Source organism: Oncorhynchus mykiss, chromosome 2 (genome assembly GCF_057628025.1).
Source record: "Oncorhynchus mykiss isolate SJ-2025 chromosome 2, ASM5762802v1, whole genome shotgun sequence".
Taxonomy (NCBI): Eukaryota; Metazoa; Chordata; class Actinopteri; order Salmoniformes; family Salmonidae; genus Oncorhynchus; species Oncorhynchus mykiss.
In genome coordinates this window covers 78,399,530-78,423,276 of record NC_143023.1, presented here as the reverse complement: position 1 = coordinate 78,423,276, position 23,747 = coordinate 78,399,530, and the positions used below count along the sequence as shown (strand labels likewise).

General features: G+C 43.4%; 1 protein-coding gene across 6 annotated transcripts in view; it reads right to left on the bottom strand.

Annotated features, from left to right (window-relative positions):
• LOC110496993 (ras association domain-containing protein 7) overlaps positions 1-23,747 on the bottom strand; it is a 63,743-nt gene that overhangs the window by 4,613 nt on the left and 35,383 nt on the right. For 3 of the 6 annotated variants that reach the window (XM_090208669.1, XM_036956271.2, XM_036956251.2), the window contains 2 exons: positions 8,294-8,495; positions 6,719-7,707 (listed from right to left, as the gene is read on the bottom strand). In XM_090208669.1, coding sequence (XP_090064795.1) covers positions 6,719-7,707; positions 8,294-8,396 — 1,092 coding nt within the window. In that variant the 5' untranslated portion in view covers positions 8,397-8,495. Of the gene's footprint in view, positions 1-6,718; positions 7,708-8,293; positions 8,496-9,124; positions 9,187-23,747 lie in introns of all 6 variants that reach the window. The other 3 variants (XM_090208674.1, XM_036956284.2, XM_090208663.1) reach the window with 2 other exon arrangements.

The following is a 23,747-nucleotide window of genomic DNA, read 5'->3' as shown; positions in this document are numbered from 1 at the left end:
GCTCTAGAGGAGATCTGCATGGAGGAATGGGCCAAAATACCAGTAACAGTGTGTGAAAACCTTGTGAAGACTTACAGAAAACGTTTGACCTCTGTCATTGCCAACAAAGGGTATATAACAAAGTATTGAGATAAACTTTTGTTATTGACCAAATACTTATTTTCCACTATAATTTGCAAATAAATTCATTAAAAATCCTACAATGTGATTTTCTGGATTTTTTTTCTCATTTTGTCTGTCATAGAGGCCTCTCTCATCTTTTTAAGTGGGAGAACTTGCACAATTGGTGGCTGACTAAATACTTTTTTGCCCCACTGTATTTATTTTACTCCTTTGCACCCCAGTACCTCTACTTGCACAATCATCTTCTGCACATCTATCACTCCAGTGTTTAATTGCTATAGTGTAATTATTTTGCCACTATGGCCTATTTATTGCCTTACCTCCCTTATCCTACGTCATTTGCACACACTGTATATAGACTTGTTCTATTGTATTATTGACTGTATGTTTGTTTATTACATGTGTAACTCTGTTGTATGTTTGTGTTGCACTGCTTTGCTTTATCTTGGCCATGTCACAGTTGTAAATGAGAACTTGTTCTCAACTAGCCTACCTGGTTAAATAAAGGTGAAATAAAATTTAACTAGGTGGAAGAGAAGACGACACTGGTCTTTCTAACGTCAACCTTTCCTCCATCAATTAAACATTGACACACACATGCAAACTAATCAATTAACCCAATCGACTTTCCACTTGTGCCTAGTCAACAATGTCAGAACAGTCAAGAGAGAGACAGACAAAGCAGACAAAGAGGGGGGGGGGGGGTTCCTCTGGAAGCAACATCAGCACAAGAACTGATTGTCAGAAGCTTCATGAAATGAGTTTCCATGGCCGAGCAGCCGCACACATGCCTAAGATCACTATGCACAATGCCAAGCTGGAGTGGTGTAAAGCTCACCACCATTGGGCTCTGCATAAGTGTAAACTTGTTCTCTAGAGTGAGGAATCCCGCTTCACCATCTGTCAGTTTGACGGACAAATCTGGGATTGGTGGGTGCCAGGAGAAAGCTACTTGCCTGAATACATAGTGCCAACTGTACAGTTCGGTGGAGGAGGAATAATGGTCTGGGGCTGTATTCCAGTGAAGGGAAATCTCAACGCTACAGCACACAAATGACATTCTAGAGACGATTCTGTGCTTCCAACTTTGTAGCAACCGTTTCAGGAAGGCCCTTTCCTGTTTCATCATGACAATGCTCCCGTGCACAAAGCGAGGTCCATACAAAAATGATTTGAGATCGATGCGGAAGAACTTGACTAGCCTGCACAGAGATCTGACCTCAATCCCATCAAACACAACAGGGATGAATCAGAATGCCGACTGCGAGCCAGGCCTAACCGCCCAACATCAGAGCGCAACCTCACTAATGCCCTTTTGACTGAATGGAAGCATGTCGCAGTAGCAATGTTCCAACATCTAGTGGAAAGCCTTCCAAGAAGAGTGGAGGCTGTTATAGCAGCAAAGGGTGGACCAACTCTATATTAATGCCCATGATTTTGGAATGAGATGTTCGACGAGCAGGTGTCCACATACTTCTGGTCATGTACTGTATGGTCCTGTACCAGAGGTGGACCAGCAAGCTATGCTGAGAGATTAGTGCTTTTTGAGGTCGGTTTGGTTTCTGTTCAATAATCTTTTAAGACATTAAATGCACTGTGGGTTGAATGTTGCTACACAGAACAAAACAAGTCCCATGATGGTAGTGACTGCCCATGACTTCTTATCACTTATCAACCATCATTTATTCACATTACTTGAATAAAATATTTCAGTTGTTGTGTATATTACATTTGTTTTAGGCCTATTTCACAGTTTATTACCACAATTTCTGCGCTAAACTATGTAGAATATTGGCCTGTTGGAAACTATAACTCCCTACTACATCGCACAATTCAGGCTGATATGATTTATCTCTAAAGAAATTGTGCACTGCCTCACAGAAAGAAAAAAAACTAAATGGATTTCAAATAACATGATCAAAGGTCAATCAATTAGTAAAAACAAATAAAGAATAACTGAAATTTAGGTTTATCGCTTTTTTAAATTTAGGTTTAGCACTGCCAGCAAGCTATGGTCCTGAACCAGAGGAGGACCAGCAAGCTATGGTCCTGAACCAGATGAGGACTAGAAGCTATGGTCCTGTACCAGAGGAGGACTAGCAAGCTATGGTCCTTCCTCCTTGGAGGAAAATGTATATATTTATTACATTTTTATTGAACCTTTATTTAACTAGGCTAGTGAGTTAAAACCTCTTGGGGCTAGAGGGCAGAATTTTCACCTTTGGATAAATAGCGTGCCCTATTTCAACTTCCTGCTACTCATGCCAAGAATATAAGATATGCATATTATTCATAGATTAGGATAGAAAACACTCTTAAGTTTCTAAAACTGTTTGAATCATGTCTGTGAGTATAACAGAACTTATGTAGCAGGCAAAACCCCAAGGACTAACTGTTCAGAATTATTTTTATTTTTTTCCTCTCTCTGTTCCCTGAGATGTTATTGCCAAGGGATATTTGTTTTCAGTTCCTACCGCTTCCACTGGATGTCACCAGTCTTTGGAATTTGGTTGAGGTTATTCCTTTGTGCAATGAAGAAGTAGGCCAACTAGGAACTGGGTACACTTTTGTGAGTTGCGCAAGACGTGAAAAGTGGTGCTGGTTTGTTTTCATTCCTGTATTGAACACAGATAGCCCCGTCTACAATTTGATTGATTATTAACGTTTAAAAATACCTAAAGTTGTATTATAAAAGTAGTTTGAAAAATGTTGGCAAAGTTTATAGGCAACTTTTGAAATATTTTGTAGTGACGTTGCGTTTTTTGTAAGCTGTTTTTTTCTGGATCAAAAGCGCTTTATAAATGGACATTTTGGATATATAAGGACAGAATTAATCGAACAAAAAGGACAAATTGTGATGTTTATGGGACATATTGGAGTGCCAACAAAAGAAGCTCGTCAAAGGTAATGCGTGTTTTATATTTTATTTCAGCGTTTTGTGTAGCGCCTGCAGGGTTGAAATATGCTAACCCCTTTGTTTACTGCTGGTGCAGATGGTGCAGGCTATCAGATAAAAGCTTCTTATGCTTTCGCCGAAAAGCATTTTAAAAATCTGACATGTTGGCTGGATTCACAACGAGTGTATCTTTAATTGAGTATCTTACATGTGTGATTTAATGAAAGTTTGAATTTTATAGTATTTTATTTGAATCTGGCGCTCTGCATTTTCCCTGGCAATTGGCCAGTTGAGACATTTGCGTCCCGCCTATCCCTATTAAGAACAAATTATTTTTTACAATGATGGCCTACGAAAAGTCCTCCTGCGGAGACAGGGGCTGGGATTAAATATATATATATGTATATAGGGTATATATATATATATATATATACAGGGTAGCAGCACAAAACATGGTGCAAACATTATTGGGCACAGACAACAGCACAAAATGCAAGGTGGAGACAACAACACATCATGTGAAGCAGCCACAACTGTCAGTAAGTGTCCATGAGTCTTTGAATGGAGATGGAGATAAAACTGTCCAGTTTGAGTGTTTGCAGCTAGCTCGAACTGAAAAGAGGAGTGACTCAGGGATGTGTGTGCTTTGCGGACCTTTAACATTCTCCGTGTTGGAGAATGGAGCGGATGGATAGGGCTGCCGTGCTTCAAGCTCTTAGAAAACTTTGCAGTATTTTTTTTTTTTTATGTGTTAGGAGATGTTAGGAGATAGTGGTTGTACCCCCTGTGACTATTAACGTCTTGCTTCAGGACAAGCTAAATACCTTCTTTGCCCGCTTTGAGCACAACACAGTGCTACCGACTCCGTCCACTACCAAGGACTGTGGGTTCTCCTTCTCCGTGGCCAACATGAGTACGACATTTAAGCATGTTAACCCTCGCAAGGCTGCCGGCCCAGACGGCATCCCTAGCCACGTCCCCAGAGAATGCGCAGACCAGCTGGCTGGAGTGTTTACAGACATATTCAATCTCTCCCTATCCCAGTCTGTTACCACACATGCTTCAAGATGTCCACCATTGTTCCTGTACCCAAGATAGCAAAGGTAACTGAACTGACTATCGCCCCGCAGCACTCACTTCTGTCATCATGAAGTGCTTTGAGAGACTAGTCAAGGATCATATAACCTCTACCTTACCTGACACCCTGCCCCAATAGATCCACAGACGATGCAATCGCCATTGCACTGTACACTGCCCTATCCCATCTGGACAAGAGGAATACCTATGTAAGAATGCTTTTCATTGACTTTGGCTCAGCATTCAACACCATAGTACCCTCCAAGCTCATCATTAAGCTCGAGGCCCTGGGTCTGAACCCCGCCCTGTGCAACTGGGTCCTGAAATTCCTGACGGGCCGCCCCCAGGTGGTGAAGATAGGAAACAACACCTCCACTTCACTGATCCTCAACACTGGGGCCCCACAAGGATGCATGCTCAGCCCACTCCTGTACTCCCTGTACTCCCTGTTCACTGAATGCAACCAACTCAATCATCAAGTTTGCCTGATTAACAACAATGATGAGACAGCCTACAGGGAGGAGGTGAGGGCCCTAGGGGTGTGGTGCCAGGAAAGTAACCTGTCACCCAACGTCAACAAAACAAAAGGAGCCGATCGTGGACTTCAGGAAACAGCAGAGGGAACACCCCCCTATCCACATCGACGGAAAAGCAGCGGAGAAGGTGGAAAGCTTTAAGTTCCTCTGCGTACACATCACTGACAAACTGAAATGGTACACCCACACACAGTGTGGTGAAGAAGGCGCAACAGCGCCTCTTCAACCTCAGGAGGCTGAAGAAATTTGGTTTGGCACCTACAACCCTCACAAACTTTTATAGATGCACAATTGAGAGCATCCTGTTGGGCTGTATCACCGTGTGGTACAACTGCACCGCCCGCAACTGCAGGGCTCTCCAGAGGGTGGTGCGGTCTGCCCAACGCATCACCTGGGGAAAACTACCTGCCCTCCAGGACACCTACAGCACCCAATGTCACAGGAAGGTCAAAAATATCTTCAACAACAACAACAACCACCCAAGCCACTGTCTGTTCACCCCGCTATCATCCAGAAGGCGAGGTCAGTACAGGTGCATCAAAGCTGAGACTGAAAAACAGCTTCTATCTCAAGGCCATCAGACTGTTAAATAGCCATCACTAGCACATTAGAGGCTGCTGCCCTATATACATAGACTTGAAATCACTGGCCACTTGAAATAATGGAACACTAGTCACTTTAATAATGTTTACATATTTTGCATTACTCATCTCGTATTTATATACTGTATTCTATCCTATTCTACTGTATTTTAGTCTATGCCGCTCTGACATTGCTCATCCAAATATTTATAGATTCTTAATTCCATTCCTCTACTTTAGATTGTGTGTATTGTTAGATATTACTTGTTAGATATTACTGCACTGTTGGAGATAGAAACACATTTTGCTAAACCTGCAAAAACATCAGCTAAACACGTACGTGAAAAATAACATTTGATTTTGACAGAATGTGACTGGCAGAACGGGTGTTGTATGTGGAGGATGAGGGCTGCAGTAGGTATCTCAGATAGTGGGGAGTGAGGCCTAACAGGGTTTTATAAATAAGGTAAACTTGTGACTGATGAAATAAGGGTCAGTCATGACTATATAGACCACAGACTTAATCACAAAGTCCCACTCAGCTGACAAACTGATACCAAATGAGATTTTCATGGTCTTATAATCCATTTTCATAGCATGCCAATAGCACAGTCATTACTTATGGATCACAATTAGATGGGTTGCAATGGTCTAAGAGTGCCAATGGCCCCGTCTTAATGTGGGATGTAGCAAATGCACTCAACCCATATGAAATACATTAGAATATCATTAGCTACATACAACAACATCATCATCACTGTCTCCAACTAGCAGCAAACACTGACAGACCTGCTTGTGGCAAAGTCAAGCCAAGAAAATGCACTTGTGCAATGGATTAATGACCTTTATTCAGTTTTTTATTTATTTTTCTCCATTTCAGATACAAGAATATAAGGAAGTACAAGTACTGTCAATGTGATACAAATGAGAGTACAGATATGGGGGAGTGTATCTAATCAGTCCAGATGAGAACTAAGCTGTCACAGCCAATCATACCAGTCAAGCCAGTTCAGCCAGACACCCCAAAGGGGTCCCATTACAATTCATAGCAAACATTCATACATTTAGGTACACGTTTGATTTAAGTACAAAACATTGTGTAAATGGTAAGCATTTTTCTCCCCAATAAATATAGGTTTTCCCATCACCATTGGAGACCGAAACCATATTTATTTGTTTGTTGAGTGTCCTTGCACTAATGAATGTATGTGTGTGCGTTTGCTGCAGTGTGCTGACAAGAGGGGGTGAGAGATGGTAGCTACAGCAGTGGTTCGCAAAATGTTTTGATAAAGTGTTTCAAATGTTCCTATGATAACACGATTTGCCTTGATCAAGAATCCTTGGCTCACTTGGTTTCCCAGGTCTCAATCAGTTTGTCCCACAGCACTGACCCACCATTTGGGAACCACTGAACTACAACCTTCTCGTGGATACTGAATAGGAGTGTGGGTGAAGGAGACTGCGAGCTAAACCCCTCTCTCCAGGGCCCTACCCTCTCTCCTTACCTGCAGCAGTGACTCAGCCTTCCCCAGAGCACTGTCCGTCTCCGATAACTCCCCCTCCAGCTCCTCGCTGTGCCTCCCCTGGCTCTGTAGCTCCGCCCTCATCGCCCCTAGCGACTCCTCACCCCCCGCCTGATTGGCCCTCCCAGCATGGGCACCACCCCCAAGGTTCTCCCGTTTGATCGCCTGCTCCAGCTGGGCGGAGCGAGACGAGAAGTCGTGGAGTCGCCGGCCGCAGTCGTCCATCTTGGCATGGAGCTCCCCCAGCCTCCTCCTCATCCCCCTCTCCCTTTCCACCTCTGCCTGCAGCTCTTCCTCCCAGAATGTCTCGTGGGCCAGCTCGGCCTGGTTCCTCCTGGCTGCCTGCTCCAGAGCCTCCATCTCCTCCTGGAGGCGAGCCTCTGGGACAGGGGAAGGAGAGGAGGCCGGGGAGGCCCTGTTCCTGGACCGAGAGTCTCTCTCCATGGCCTCCAGCTGGGCCTCAAAGGCCCTCAGCTTCTCCTGCTGCTGAAGAATCTGCCGGAAAACCTCCTCTTTGGACGGGCCCACGAGAGGGGAGGGAGAGTGGGGGGAGGGAGAGGGGGAGTGGGAGTGTGGGGAGGGGGAGGTAGCATGGTGGGGAGGAATGGGGCTGGGTGAGAACCTCTCTTTGGGGGAGTCGCAGGGAGACTTCCTAATGAGCTGCTTGGCTTTGCTTTTGGGGGAGGTGGAGGGCCCCAGGTTAAAGGTGAGGGACTTCTTGGGCTGGGTGCGTTTGAGGGGCTCTGGTTCGGGGTGTTTGGGCATGGAAAGAGGGGCGACCCGGTCCTGGGTGGAGCCAGAGCCAGACCCTGGTCCATCGCTGCTGCTGGGGCCGGTGCGGCGCAGGAAGAACTGGACGTCGTTGCCGTGCTGGCCCAACTTGGCCAGGGACTCCAGGGGCCTTTCGTTGGCTAACAGCTGCCTCTCTGAATCTCTCAGTCTCTGGATCAGCACGAAGCGACCCGTCTGACCTGTGGCAGGAAGAGAGAGTCAGAAAATTGAAACAACATCAAATTAGCACAAATCATTAACAGCTCGTTGCACTCTCTCTGGCAATGGGCATATGGCTAATGTCTATACAAGACTCTAAACTCTAGTTCTTCAGTCCTTAACTCAACTCTCTCTTCTCTCAGCAATGACAAATATAAGTCTTATACAATGTATAAACATGTTCAAACATACTGAAATGAGGACAAGCTCTCCCTAATGACCTGGCAGTGGGGTTTAGTTTTTGGCACTGCAGTATGTGGCTTCAATACAGCCTGAGGGTGTGGTGACAGAAGCTTGCTCCATACCAAGTCGACCCCTAGCACCATTCCCCCTTAGCACTTCATTGAGGTCAGAAAGGAAGGATAGGTGGAATAAATAAATAACACAGTGGTCCCACCTTACCCTATCAGTGGGATTTTCACCATATTGCTTATGCCCATCCTATTCTTTTAAATATAAAGTGCCTATGGTGTAGTAGGGGCTAGTCAGGGTTGGTTTGGAAAGAGCCGTAGGGTTTAGAGGGAAAGAACTCGCTCCCCAGAAAGGAAGAGGGACTGAGATACTGACCAATGGCCTGAGCCAGTGCGATGACCACATCCTGGCAGGAAGTCTCCTCTGATAGGCCACAGACCACACGCACCACACCGTCCACCCACACCTTCAGTTCCATCTGAGACGCGATGCTAAGAAATGCAATGAGGACTTCAGTTCAGATCCGCTTGGCTCGGTTCGGCTCAGTTCAGCACTGCAGGGTACTACTGACTCCTCTCTGCAGGGAAGAGAAACATGGATAAGGAGGGTTAAAAAAAATGTAACATTTAAAACTCAAAACCAACCAATTAGTCACAGTACAGAAATTCATGTTACACAGAACTTGTCAAACGTCCAATGTTATCTAGCCAAAGGGGGTGAAAAAAGTAATCCCTCGAAACTAGCAGAATAATATTGTTGCTCAGTTTAACACACCCGACATGCAGCTGTGTCACACACAAATGGCCCCTTTCTCGCTCTACCCTCTGTTGAGTATTGAAGCTATGGGTTTATTCATCTCTCCTACAGGCTCTATACGTAACAGAGCCTTATTGACGTCAGGCCCTACGTATGTGTGACTGAGGTTTAGATTTTTCATTACACTGCCCCTGGGGAGCTGAGCGGAACCGAGCGTTGCGTTCCTGAAGTTTCCTGTTGGTTAGTTGGAGCTCTGGTGGTACCTCACGGATCGGAGAGCATCAACTCAGATCTGTAACCCAATTAAATGCTCCGCTGCCCTCCTTCAAAGACATTATGACAGCTTAGTGCCGAGAAGAGCACAAGCAGAATGCACCATAGCCACTCGGTGTGTAGGTGAGAGAGAGTGTGTGTGGTTGTGTGTGTGTGATCTACTTAGATGCTTCTCACCAGTAGCTGACCTGGCAGACCTGGAACTTCAGAGACTGTCACTGGGAAGAGCAGCAGGTATCCTAACACAGGAGGAGATTTAGGCCTAAGTGGATTTCACAATGAGGAACAGGAACAGCACTAACCACTCCCCTGCTGTGTGAAGTTTTATGACTTTACTTCATCTGTATTCCACAAATAACAAGGCAATAACACACATTGCCTGACTCAAAGTCTATAGCCTTGGGTGGTAAAGTACACACACAGACCTAAAACTTTTATTAACGATAGTAGTAGTAGTAGTAGTAGTAGTAGTAGGCTATACAGTTTCTCATTTGGCATATGTAAGGCCATACACACTGATCTGGCAGTGTGACTCTTACTTAAGTTATGTCAACATGAGTAATAGGTCAAATGACCCACTTGCTCTGTAACTGGCCCACAGCACAGCTAGTGTTCGAGCTCAAACTCCTAGCCTAGCTCCTCCTCTCTCTGAGGTGTTTTTACTAAAATCCTCCATTATCTCCTCCTCGATGACTGTCGGCTGTGGTCGTCTATAGGGGAGCTGCCCAGCAGGAATGCAGGACTTCATCTGATGATCACAAGAATTCCATATTTCTTAACAAACCGTTATTATAACGGTTTATATACCGTCGCTAGCTCCCCTACCTGAGACCCAGCTACCCCCAACATTACTCATGTGTTATAAACAGGCCAAACACTGGGCGAGCTGGGAAGCAACAGAGCTTATCACAACACCACATTCAGAGGAGGAGTCACAGCTAGGGCTGTTACGGTGAGCGTATTACTGCCACACCGGCAGTCAAATGCCAAGTGAACGTTTCGTCACAGTAATTAGGCTTCTCCAAACTCTGATGCTGCTGGTGGTCACTAATAGCCTACCAAACTTACTAACTGCCTGGTACTCAACATGAGCTTATGTTGCACAACATTTCTATAGGCTATGCAAATGCATGAGAAAACAGAGTGATGCCCTCTATTAAAAAGAAGAGGATCCCATCAGCTTTCTATAGGCTAGGCCTACTATATTTATTCACTTTTGATAATGGTGTTTTCCCGCTAATGGAACATTCCTGCATATAGCCTACTGCCGTGTGCGCATTGCTGCGCTTATAATGTGAATAAATAGCCTAATAGTTTATAAACATTTTAAGCTAAACGTTCTGATCTGTTGCATCCCACAACTCCCAGACTATGTTTAGAATATTTATTTCTCGCACAGAATAGGTCAACTTTTGTACTATGGGGGATAGTTGATTGGGTGGACAACGGTGGGTGGACCGGCCGCCATCTTTGTGGTAGTAATTAGAAGCTAACATTTTAATTTAAATGTCAGTGGTGTACCAGCTAAATTGCAGTGGTCTGAAGGGATAGGTCCATTCTATGAATTATATTTATGATTGAAATGACATCCACCCTGTATTCAAGAGCATGTTGTGTCTCAACTGATGGCGAGCACAACACAAAAACCTCAGATGATGTAAGGTAGGTCTAAGCTACAACATATGTGAATATAAAAAAATCTAAAACCATACATTTATATTTAGATAATTGACATTAAAAAGTTCAAAAATGTCATAGTTTTTATAAAAAACTTTTTTTAAAGAAATTAAAATAATTTGACAACCCTATTTGTACGCTTTAAAATGATATCAAACTCAACCGTTTATATTTTCCAGTGACGAAGACATGGGTGTCTTAAGGTATGGTGAGGTATGTAAAATGGGTCAATTTTGAACACCTTTATCTCCTGAATGTTTTGGCATTCAGGTAACAAAAAGTCCCTATCTGACCACCTCTTCCATGGTCAAACATATATGGAAAGTTTTGTTTAAATGAAAAGCGAAGATGTCAAAAAGTGATTGAATTCAAATGGCTTTACCCAATTATGACTCATAATAATGACTCACATATATCTCACAACGGCTGAAGATATAACATGTCTCTAAAACACCGCGCGGAGAGAGCGGTCGCTAAAGCATTGCTGGAGCATGTGTCAATACTGATATTATCAACATAAAGGGAGCGCCTGCTCTTGGATCAGCATTCAAATCTTTACTTAACATTATTTCACAATACTGATGACGGAGGAGCTCCTAGAGAGATATTACCACCTACGGCTGCAAATATTGAGGCAGCTTATTCTAATGCTTACCCAATAAAAATGCACTAAATCACCGATTTGGCACATCATTAAGCACGTTAGGTTACACATCATGAAATATATTGAGACAAATGACAGTACAAGTAGCAAAACAGAACTGATTGAACTTTACATGTAATTCACTATGATTGAAATGGGCCTATAGCCTACTATTTGTAATTTAATGCAGTCATCTCGGTTTTTATTTAAACCATATTTTTACACGTCGATTGTTTATAACAATTGCAGACATGGGCAACTTTATATTTGTACTCAACTTTGTTCTGAAGTTATTGGTGGTCACAGAGAGATGGATAAACCATGTGATTCTATGCTTAGCAGAGATCTGTGTATAAAGTAATGCGGGAGAGCAAAAAAGCATCTAACTACGCACTTAGCTGCTCTACAAGTGGTCTGAGGCAGACGTTAGATTACAAGCGCAATGTTAATAATGATGATTTTGGGAAACCGCCCATAGATTTCATTATGCTCCTACGAACATTCTAACGATGAACTTAGCCTTAAGATGCTTTTGGGAAACTGGACCCAGGCCGAGAGCAGTGGAATGCCACCTTGTGTGTGTGTGTGTGTGTGAGAGAGAGTGAGAAAGACACTGGAACAAACTCTCCTTTGTCTGTGAGAGGACTAAGACTATGACACATATACAGTAACCCAGTAAATGTAACATGGTATCCAACACCAACTCCCCCTGTCAGAGCCAGGGCTCTGTGCCCTTTGAGATACACCACTCATCACACTCAGGAAGGAAACCGTAACAAATACAGCATCTGAATTCTCCAAAATGGCTTCATTTCCGCATCACTGGCAATGATCCTGCAGAACTGGACGATAGATGAAAGCAAGTGTATCCAAAGATTAAATTGACTAGATCTAGTGTTTTCAGATGGTTGTAAAATAAGGTGAGGAGATGAGGTAAGGACAGAGGTATCTGTGCCCTGACCCCTTTCCAACATCTCTATCTTATCTAGCATGACAAGCTCTCCTACAGCACCTCACCTGGCCAGGTCTCATTGGCCAAACGAGCCCTGGTGTGTTGGGGGGTTGTGTGTGACAGGTTCTCACACTACCTATGACGCCATGTGACAGCTTAGGAGTTGTGTGTTCCATGAAGATATGTAATTTTCCCACAAAAACATACCTCTTAGTCAGTGAAATGTGATCAACCACAACAGGAAACAAACCAGCCTCACAGTTTCATGTGACTTACTGCCTGGCCATTGTCACTGTCAGTCTGTCTCAGGAACAACGGCAGTATGTATATGTGGCAGATATCCAGTGGTGTAAAGTACTTACATACACATCAATTAAAGTACTGCTTCAGTAGTTTTTTGGGGGGCATCTGTACTTTACTATTTATATTTTTGACAACTTTTACTTCACTACATTCCTAAAGAAAATAATGTGCTTTTTACTCAATACCTTTTCCCTGACAACAAAAGTACATCCCTGGTCACCCTTATTGTCTCCGATCTGGCAGACTCCCTAAACGCAAATACTTAATTTGTAAATTATAACTGAGTGTTGGTGTGTGGCCCTGGCTTTCTGTAAATTAAAACAATTAAAAATGGTGTAATTTGGTTCTTAATATAAGGAAGTTGAATAGTACAAATAATTTTCTTTTTTGATACTTAAGTATATTTTAGCAATTACATTTACTTTTGATACTTAAGTATACAGTATATCACAAAAGTGAATACACCCCTCACATTTTTGTAAATATTTGAGTATATCTTACATTGTAGCAAAGTGTAATTTCTTCAGTGTTGTCACATGAAAAGATATACTCAAATATTTACAAAAATGTGAGGGGTGAACTCACTTTTGTGATATACTGTATTTAAAACCAAATACTTTTACTCAAGTAGTATTTTACTGGGTGACTCACCTGTAATAGAAAATAACTCAAGTAAAATTATCTTTACTTTTACTCAAGTATGATGTTTGGGTACTTTTTACACCACTGCAGATATCTATGGTATAACCATAAAACCATGGCAACTACGCCTAGGCCCTACTTATATTTTAAGCCCCCAACAACAGCATGAAATAGCATACATATTTAATGGTGCACTTCTATTCTGGGATATGTCCAATGAGAATCCAGCTGACAGCTTCTCCAACCCCAAATGTCTTGAGGTCAACTTCACCACATCCTTACAGTGGAGTCTCCAGGAGTCTGGAGTCTGACATGCATCTCTGTGGTTGTGTGCAGGGTGTTTGAGTGTGTGAAGGGTGTGGAGGATCCGCACAGACCGCTCACATGCATTCAGAAACACACCCACCCACCACTACCCGGGTAACCAGAAGTTTTCAAAAACACACATATCCACCCAGGCCCTCCACACCCAAAAGTCTCGGAGTAGAGACAAAAAGCATCCGCCCCGACCCCATCCCCTCACCCGCTGCTCTGCTCATTATCTTCCAGTTCAGCCCAGATCCACCCAGCGAGACAGAACAGTGAACAGACATGTGCCCTTCCATTCTCTTCTCTTTTCATCATCACCCACCCAGCCACTCTCTCTCTGATCAATGAGAGGCCAAGAGAACCCTCCAGCATGGCTGCCTGCTGCACACACTCATCATTATACCAATGAAAGAGACACACTGACAGACAGCATTTGGGTCTAGTCTGGTGTTCTGAAGCCTAAGACGGACTATCACAGCTAGTCCTTAAGAGTGAATAGGAGAGAGTTCCCGCCCTGATAACCTCTTACCATGACAACCATCAGCACACATTCCTGTGGCTTCACGCACACTCCGTAGATCACCCTAAACACACGAAACATACCAGTCACTCACACACACAGATTGACACTAGTACACAAACACTGGTCCATGCTAACCAACTCCAAGTTTCACCTTACAGTAGAGGTGATGGTCATTCTTTGGTGGCCTGTGTCTAGTTGAATCTCAGCTGAGCTACTAGGGTCAGCTCTCAAGGGGACAGGAACACATCTCTACAGAGCAGAACATGTTCAACTAGACTAGGTACAGGTTTTTCTCAAGTGATCAGCATCAAAGCCCACGCAGACAAAGTGGGTAGCATCTCTCTGTCTGTGTGTGTGTGTGTGTGTGTAAGTGTGCTTGTGTCTGTATGAGCTACAGTGTCAGCCTGTGTATAGCACAGGGCCAAAACAAGCAGAGCATGACTATTTCTCCATATGTACTCCACAGCTGTTTATAGAGGAGAACACACACACACACACACACACAAAAACCTTCCCATCCAAACATACACAAAGGAGGAATTGATTGATTACTGTTAGTCACCTGGAGTAACGCTATTGGGAAATGGATCAGAGGATAAAGGTGAGGACTAAACATTCCACAAGTGTTTAAGTTATGAGTCCGCTTCAACACCTTCCCCTTAAACAGTGAACAAGAACAAGGAGCGGGACAGATGCGTGCGTATGCATGTGTGTGTGTCTCGACACTGACTGCACTGCAGCCTAATTCAAATATATACCTGCCCACAACTATTACTGTACAATCAGAGTGAGTGAGAGAACCCCTTGTCAGAGCTTCATTGTACACCCATGGACAAGAGGAGAACAATAAGAACAAAGGAGAGTATGTAGTACACACACACACACACCTTCAGAAAATGACACTGTAGAGCACATTTTAATGTTTTTGCTTTTCTTTTAACCAACTTCTGTCTTCTAATCATGTGCGGTTCTAATAACCAATTTCTTTGTTAATGCAAGTGGCTGACTGTACAAATCCTCACTATCAGTAGCTGCAATTTGGCAGTACGCCCAGACCGTGTTTTGAGAACAAACAAAAGATATCTCAGTTTCAAGGTCTCAGCTTAGAGAGAAGAAGCCTCGTGGGGTATTGGTCTGTCACATGTCATGAACCAGTATTGGTTGGTCACATGAATGAAACAAAATGGTAAAGATTAATTCACTGTGCTAAATCATGCAAATATAATTTGTCTGTGTAAAGTTGTATATAAGACAACTGCTGGGTCTGCCCAGAGAGAGCTCCTGATTGACATGTGTACTATGGTGCATTGAGTTGGTTGGAACCTCTCCAGCGCGCTGACAAATAAACAATGATTCATTTAAGATCGACTTCAAGTGTCTCTGTGTAAGAATTTCCAAGACAACACACACAGTTTTAAACACACTCATTCTTTTCACACACACAAACTCTCTCCCTCTACTGTTCCCTCTCTCTTATCATCATTCAAAGGAAAATACACACTGTCCTTGATACACAAAAGTAAACAGCTCCCTGAAGTAAACAGTGTGATAATGAGTTTCTTTGTGGCTGTTTGGGTAGTGGGCAATGCCCTAGTGATGTGCTCGACTCTGCCTGCTGTGCAGAGACTGTAACAGGCTGGCACCAACCACCCTGGTCCCATCTGCACAGTGGAGGCGCTCCCACTAGTAATGTAGAGCACTGTCTGTCACAGCAGACACCCAAATATTTATGTTGTCCTCTCGCTTGCTTTGTTTGTTAGGCTTGACACTCATTACTGGCTTTGTTGGTTCAGTCTTATCTGGCTGTCTATCTGTTTTATGACCATTCTGCTCCACGTGGGACAGCAATAACACTGTAATAAAACTGTTGATTAAACTTTATTTTGTCCTCTTTTTACATCTCTCATTCCCTCCATTCTTCCTCTGTCCCTCACAGCTCCAAGTGAGGCTGATAAGAGCTCTGGCACGGATATAAGCTGAGAGCAGCCAGTTAGGTCACATCATCATCATCCAGCAGGGTTTTGACAATCTAACTGCCCCACCTGATGTCTCCACTACAGAACATGTACAAAAGAAAAGATGACATACACACAACCAGGTGCTGCAGGTTTAAAGAATAGGCTCTATCTGTACAAGAGTCAGGAAACATTAAGACATGTTTTAATACACCACATGGGAGCATACTGTAGATGTCAGTGTGCAGTCTTCTTGTGCTAGATGTCAGTGTGCAGTCTTCTTGTACTAGATGTCAGTGTGCAGTCTTCTTGTACTAGATGTCAGTGTGCAGTCTTCTTGTGCTAGATGTCAGTGTGCAGTCTTCTTGTACTAGATGTCAGTGTGCAGTCTTCTTGTACTAGATGTCAGTGTGCAGTCTTCTTGTACTAGATGTCAGTGTGCAGTCTTCTTGTACTAGATGTCAGTGTGTAAGTCTTCTTGTACTAGAGGTCAGTGTGCAGTCTTCTTGTACTAGATGTCAGTGTGTAAGTCTTCTTGTACTAGATGTCAGTGTGCAGTCTTCTTGTACTAGATCTCAGTATGCAGTCTTCTTGTACTAGATGTCAGTGTGTAAGTCTTCTTGTACTAGATCTGTGTGCAGTCTTCTTGTACTAGATCTCAATGTGCAGTCTTCTTGTACTAGATCTCAGTGTGTGGCATACTGACACTCTGAACACAGACACAGAACTGCATCTAACAGTAAGCTATATCTAATCACATGTGTTCACATGCAGAAATGATTAGCTGTAGTTTGGTCCACCAACTGAGCTGCAGTTACTGACTGGCTGACTGACTGCAGTAGAGAACAGGGAGTGGTCACAGGCCCTGGAAGAAATAAGATATCTGATCTTCTGGAGCCTCCACATGCAGCCCTATAAAAGACTGATTCCTGGAGAACTTTTCAAACAGAACCACACCTAAGACTGGAGCAGATTACTGTAGCCTTTACAGTCTGTGACAAGGAAGTAAAGAGGTTTGAACAACAACAAAACCTCAATGGAAGGTTTAGTTGGCGCTCTTAGCAAAACATCAGAAAGCAGAACGTTCCCTGTGTGTGGAGGTAGAGGCACGTTTGCTTTCTCCTGTTTCAGAGTCGATGTGGCTATGTGTGTGTGTTCTCTCGCACAGAGGAGGGGGCCAGGCTGCTGCAGCCTCTCTAGACACACAGCTTGCTAATTAGATTGAGCGGTTGCCTGTTCTCCCAGCGAATGAAGCGCAGAAACAAATCATGAATAATGCATTTCACAGCACATTCAATTTGGCAAATATTTCTCTGAACAAATCCCAAACACGTGACCGGCCGGCAGCGCCTCTCTGAAAACATCCCCTCTGTCTGTCAGTGGTAGCTCTATTCAGATGCTAATGACAGCAGGAGGCATCAGGCACTACCATAGAACACATCACTCCCCCAGACATCAGTATCAACCCATTATACTGATTGGATTACTGGTTTGTGGGTTAATTTGCCGCAAGAATTACAACATATGTTATATTGTCCTCAAAGCACCTCAACAGTGTTTTAGTGGTCTGTTAATAGTGCAGGCACAGTTGAGCAACATCTCACTCAGTTTAAAAGATGCAGAGTAACCACCAAGTTGGATTACATATAAACCTACTGTAGCAACAACACATAGGTTTTACAAAGGCATTGATTATTAACCAGGTAAAAAATATGACAAGGCTCACGGACCAGCAGGCAGACAGACAGACCGCTTCATTCACCTCACAGCACCTCACTGCAGTGTCAGTCCTGTAGCCAAGCAGCACAGTGTTAAAAACAGTCTGAGTGAAAACTCAACAGTCATTAACCAGCTACTCTTCTCCGCCCACGTGTAACGCCAAGCATGGCAATACTGACCAAGGAGTTGACTTCTCATCAGCAGCAGTCAGAGTCAGTCAGTGGGACGGTGACTTGATGACAGGGTCGTACTCTAAACCATAGCAGAGAAAACACACATCTGGACAAAACAGTTGATATAGTCAGGTCCAATCAGTGGTTAAATCCTGCTAAGAGAAGAATATAAAGTTTACTCACACTAATGACCCCTACCTCATCAACTCCCTGGCATGACTAGATTCACTGCCTTGGCTGCTTTAACTAGCCTAGCTCAACCGTTTACCCATCTACAGTACCAGTCAAACACTTGGACACCTACTCATTCAAGTTTTTTAAATTTTTTACATTGCATAATAATAGTGAAGACATCAAAACTATGAAATAACACATATGGAATCATGTAGTAACCCAAACAGTGTTAGACAAAATCTAAATATAATTTATATTTAAAGATTCTTCAAAGTAGCCACCCTTTCCCTTGATGACAGCTTTGCACACTCTTGGCATTCTCTCAACCAGGTTCATGAGGTAGTCACCTGGAATGCATTTCAATTAACAGGTGTGCGTTGTTAAAAGTGAATTTGTGGAACTTCTTTCCTTCTTAATGCTTTTGAGCCAATCAGTTGTTTTGTGAGGTAAGGTAGGGGTGGTATACAGAAGATAGCCCTATTTGGTAAAAGACCAAGTCCATATTATGGCAAGAACAGCTCCATAACGTGTTATTTCATAGTTTTGATGTCTTCACTATTATTCTACAATGCAGAAAATAGTAAGAATAACTGACTATACTCTCTGTTCACTAGATTAGTGTTCCCAGTGCTCTGATTAATTTTGCTTCTGTTTACTTGGTAGGGCGGTAAAAGTCTATTTTAGGTGGGTGTTTGACACGCACGCGTCAGCAAAAATTAAAGTTTGGAGAGTGCTGAACGATGTAGCAGGCACAGCTTTAGGACTAATAAAGACAACAATAAAGGCTTACTCATAGATCTAGTTCCTAAGCCCTACCTCAGACACTACCACAACTGCTTCAACTGGATAAACACTTTATTTACTCATGTAAACTATACTGCTGCCAAAGTTGTTGGGGACAATAGAAGGTTACTCATTGTGGCTCAGCCCTATACAGCCTTTTTACTAAGAGAAATACATGACTGGCCTGGCTGCCTGAAGGTGATGAGGTTTTAGAACAGAGAAGAGAAGAGGACTTAGCCTTGTCATCATTACTCAGCACCTTGAGAGATGGAGAGGAGTGACTGGTGTGACTACTGAGCTCTACAGAGAACAGGAGGCTGTATTGCTAATCGGTTAAGAGCGTTGGGCCAGTAACCGAAAGGTCATTGGTTCAAATCCTAGAGTTGTCAAATTGGAAAATATCTGCCATTCTGCCCTTAAGGCAGTTAACCCCGACTGGCTCCGATGATGTGGACTTCAATCCATGCAGCACTTCTCTGATTCAGAGGGGTTGTGTTAAATGCCTAAGACACTTTTCGGTTCAAGGCATTCAGATGTGCAACTGACTAGATATTCCTTTTCCCTAGGCTACAGACACAGACTGCTGATGGGCACCTCTATGTGTAATTATACACTCTCTACCTGACTCAGCACTACTGCAGGCCTGGCAGATCACGCACACAGAGTGCACACAAATGCAGAACGCACACACAATTAGGGGTGTACCGAATAAACATAAACACACTAGGCCTGTAGGTTATGCCTACGCTGCGTTGTATGCCTTTTGAGTGAATCGGAGCAGAAAAATTACATTTCAGGCTATTCCGTTAAAACAACTAGAGCCTATGCGCACGTTGTAATTAAATTTTGAATCTTAATTGGCGCATTTCAAACTGTCCTTTTGCGAGGCGCAGCTGGGCACTAGTTCTGTACAATGGCGAGTGATGGTCAATAAAACAGGAGAATTCTCCATTGTCGTTTAATTCTCCAGTTGGGGAAAATGTTGTAAAAAAGTAGATTACAACGGTGATGGAAACAGAGTTAACAGTACGATGTAGCCACTGCTAAACGAGAATAGTCTATGCAGCTGCCAACACCTCAAACATGTTGACACAACCCAGTATTCCTACCACTGGATAAAAACAATACAAACGTGGTCTCCCCTCTACATACAAGCAGCCTTTCGCTGCCGAATCTGACCGGGCCCAAAAAATTACAAGAGCGATAGGTATGTTTATAGCCGCGGATATGCACCGATTCTTGGTGGTTGAGAATAGGGGGTGTCAGACTCAGCACCTCATAAAAGTGCTCGCGCCAGGTTACGAACGTTGCACTCTCGCACCCATTTCAGCAAACAGGTAGTACCCACTCTACACTAGCAAGCTAAATCTGAAAATGTCAATGAATTGGCCAATGCACCATGTGTTGCGTTGACTACAGATGGATGGACCTCCAGGGCTACAGACAGCTACGTAGTGACAGCCCATCACATTACCCCAGGGTGGGAGACGAAAAGTACCGTGCTACAGACACGCCCTGTTTGAGTAGTCACACAAGTGAGCATATTTTTCTCTTTGTAAGAAAACATTATAGCAAAGGCTTATACAATGTCTGAGCTATGTTTACATATTGATTTCACTGTCAAATGTGTATTGCACTTTACTTTAGTGTTGTTGTTGATGAGTAATCGTGTGTTTTCATTTGAGAAAATACAAAGTGATATTCCTGATAGTATTCCTGATTGGGCTCTCCTCAGGCATTATGACTCATGATCATATATCGAATCAGGGATACAAACACTTTGTATTTTCTTAACTAAAATAAACTACAGTAACTGTTTCCCGCTGTGCCGAACCCGAACCGTGACCCCACGGAGCCGTGGGTTTGAGGTTTGGGTCATTGAGTATGTTTACATGCACAGTAATAATTTGATGTTAAACTGATTATGGCAGTAGGCAGAATATGCAATAATCATGTAAACACCCAACTCTGCTCATCTTAAATCCGTATAATGTAAACATCGAAGTAAACCTACGCTAATTAGAACACCTGGTTTTCTGGGCAATTTTTTTAAAAATTAGGACCAGTTTAATATATATATATATATATATACACACATACCTTATGCGAGTGAAGTGAGTTTTAAACAACTGAATGTATGCGTCTTAGTAGTTTACATCCCAACATTATAAACTCAGAAAAAAAAGAAACGTCTTCTGACTGTCAACGGCCTTCATTTTCAGCAAACTTAACATGTGTAAATATTTGTATGAACATAAGATTCAACAACTGAGACATAAACTGAACAGGTTCCACAGACATGTGACTAATAGAACTTGAATAATGTGTCCCTGAACAAAGGGAGGTTCAAAATCAAAAGTAACAGTCAGTATCTGGTGTGGCCACCAGCTGCAGTAAGTACGGCAGTGCATCTCCTCCTCATGGACTACACCAGATTTGCCAGTTCTTGCTGTGAGATGTTACCCCACTCTTCCACCAAGGCACCTGCAAGTTCCCAGACATTTCTGGGGGGGAATGGCCCGAGCCTTCACCCTCCGATTCAACAGGTCCCAGACATGCTCAGGAAGTGTACGACATGAGGGAGGAGGATGTCTTCCCTGTAACGCACAGCGTTGAGATTGCCTGTAATGACAACAAGCTCAGTCCGATGATGCTGTGACACACCGCCCCAGACCATGACGGACCCTCCACCTCCAAATCGATCCCGCTCCAGAGTACAGGTCTCGGTGTAACGCTCATTCCTTCAACGATAAATGCGAATCCGACCATCACCCCCGGTGAGACAAAACCACGACTCGTCAGTGAAGAGCACTTTTTGCCAGTCCTGTCTGGTCCAGCGGCGGTGGGTTTGTGCCCATAGCTGACGTTGTTGCCGGTGATGTCTGTTGAGGACCTGCCTTACAACAGGCCTACAAGCCCTCAGTCCAGCCTCTATTAGCCTATTTCGAACAGTCTGAGCACTGACGGAGGAATTGTGCATTCCTGGTGTAACTCAGGCAGCTGTTGTTGCCATCGTGTACCTGTCCCGCTGGTGTGATGTTCGGATGTACCGATCCTGTGCAGGTGTTGTTACACGTGGTCTGCCACTGCGAGGACGATCAGCTGTCCGTGAACAAGCATGTGTGAAACAATGTTTAAACACTTTACAATGAAGATCTGTGAAGTTATTTGAATTTTTTACGAATTATCTTTGAAAGACAGGGTCCTGAAAAAGGGACGTTTCTTTTTTTGCTGAGTTTATGTCCTAACTCCGAAACAAATAGCCTTCCAAATAATATGTTTGCTGTGGTAGAATGTTTTAAACAGTATTATTAGGGAAATCGTTCTTCTTTCAAAGCTTGTCATTTAAAAAAAATCTAACAAATTAGTCGGACTATAATCGCATTATTGTGTGCATGTAAACGTACTCATTGACTTAATTAAAGAACAGAGAGTGCAATTACAAGACTGACTAAGTTGGTACCCTTAAATTGCACTGAGGACAGTTATATTCGTAGGCCCTGTTCTAGTCTCATCTGTGTGTGTGCATGTCGGCCTCCAGTAGCACTGGGCTGGTCTCAATAATCATTTAAGGCTCTTTCCATGTCTGCTAATGTAAAGGGCGTCCCGCTGCTTGCTTAGGGAGTACCGCTTCCTCCTGATTCGGCTCACACCGAGGCTCGAACCCAAGACCTCTGCCTCACAAACACACGTGACCACCTTCCTGAAGCTTCTTACCAGTCAAAAAGCTACAGTAGGGCCACTTCAGGCTGCTTTTTTGTTTTCCTTTTGGGGATTTAATGTTCCAGCAGTATGCTCCAAAATGTTCCAAATGAGACCCATTCCAAGTGTTATATGTTAAACCCCAAATACTACGTTGAGAGTTGTCTATAGCCAATGTTGTTGTGGTAAACAAATAGCTGGGTAAACTGATCACCTGTCACGGTGAAGAAGATAACGCTCACTGTCGTGCAAAAACAAATGGTGGTTAAACTGCATTTAGTTGCATTTACCCTTCACTACACCACTGTCTATAGCCTAAAACCAAACAACAGTGGGAGTCTTTAGGATCCAGTCCAGACTAGTGTAGGTGTGCATACTTTAACAAGGCTGGGACAGACGTCAAAATATATGACTCCAAATGCAAAACAAGGACTTGCGGGCTGGATGAATGTTTTAACAGATGAGATCTGTGCTGCATTCCACCCAGTTAGGCTACATCCCAAGTCTCTCAACTTAGCTGGGGCCATGCAATGGATAGTTAACAACAACAAACTCAGTCCCTTCAACACTGGTTTCAATTAAACTGAACTCATCTAGTTCCATTCCTTCACCCTAACACTAGGGACATTTTTGTTATAACTTGGGGCCATGCATAGGATACTGTGTCAACCCACAGCCAATGTTATCCCATTACACTATAACGTCTTAGTTTCCTACAGCTCCATTTCTTCTCCTTCTACTATATTTATTCTCCTGAACACTAGTGAAACATGTGTCAATCTAATACACTGCTTAGGTAACAAACAGGTGTTGTAGATTAACATGTGGCTCCATGGCTAAGGTCAGAGGTATGCTAACCTCCTATCACACACCTAATATTGACCTAGGGAGAGAGTGACTATCCCTGGGAGAGTGGGATAAGGGCAGAAGTGTGAGAGAGTGTGTGTGTGTTCATCTGAGATGTGTACTTTAAACAGGACAGTGGGCATTCATACACCCTGAGGAATGTTTGTTGTGAAAGCACTCAGTGAGATGACTGAAGGACAGAGGTAAAGTTGAGGGGGAGTAAGGTGTGGGGTTAGGTGCAGAAGGTGTATGGTGTGAGGGGAGCAGAGTATGTGGATATTTATGGAAGCTATGAAGGTAGTATTGACTTGAGTGTGGTTGGTGTGGGTCATGCAGTGGGGATCTATAGGACTAAGGCCACTCATGGGGAGGTGCCAGCCTCAACTCAGTCTCTCATTA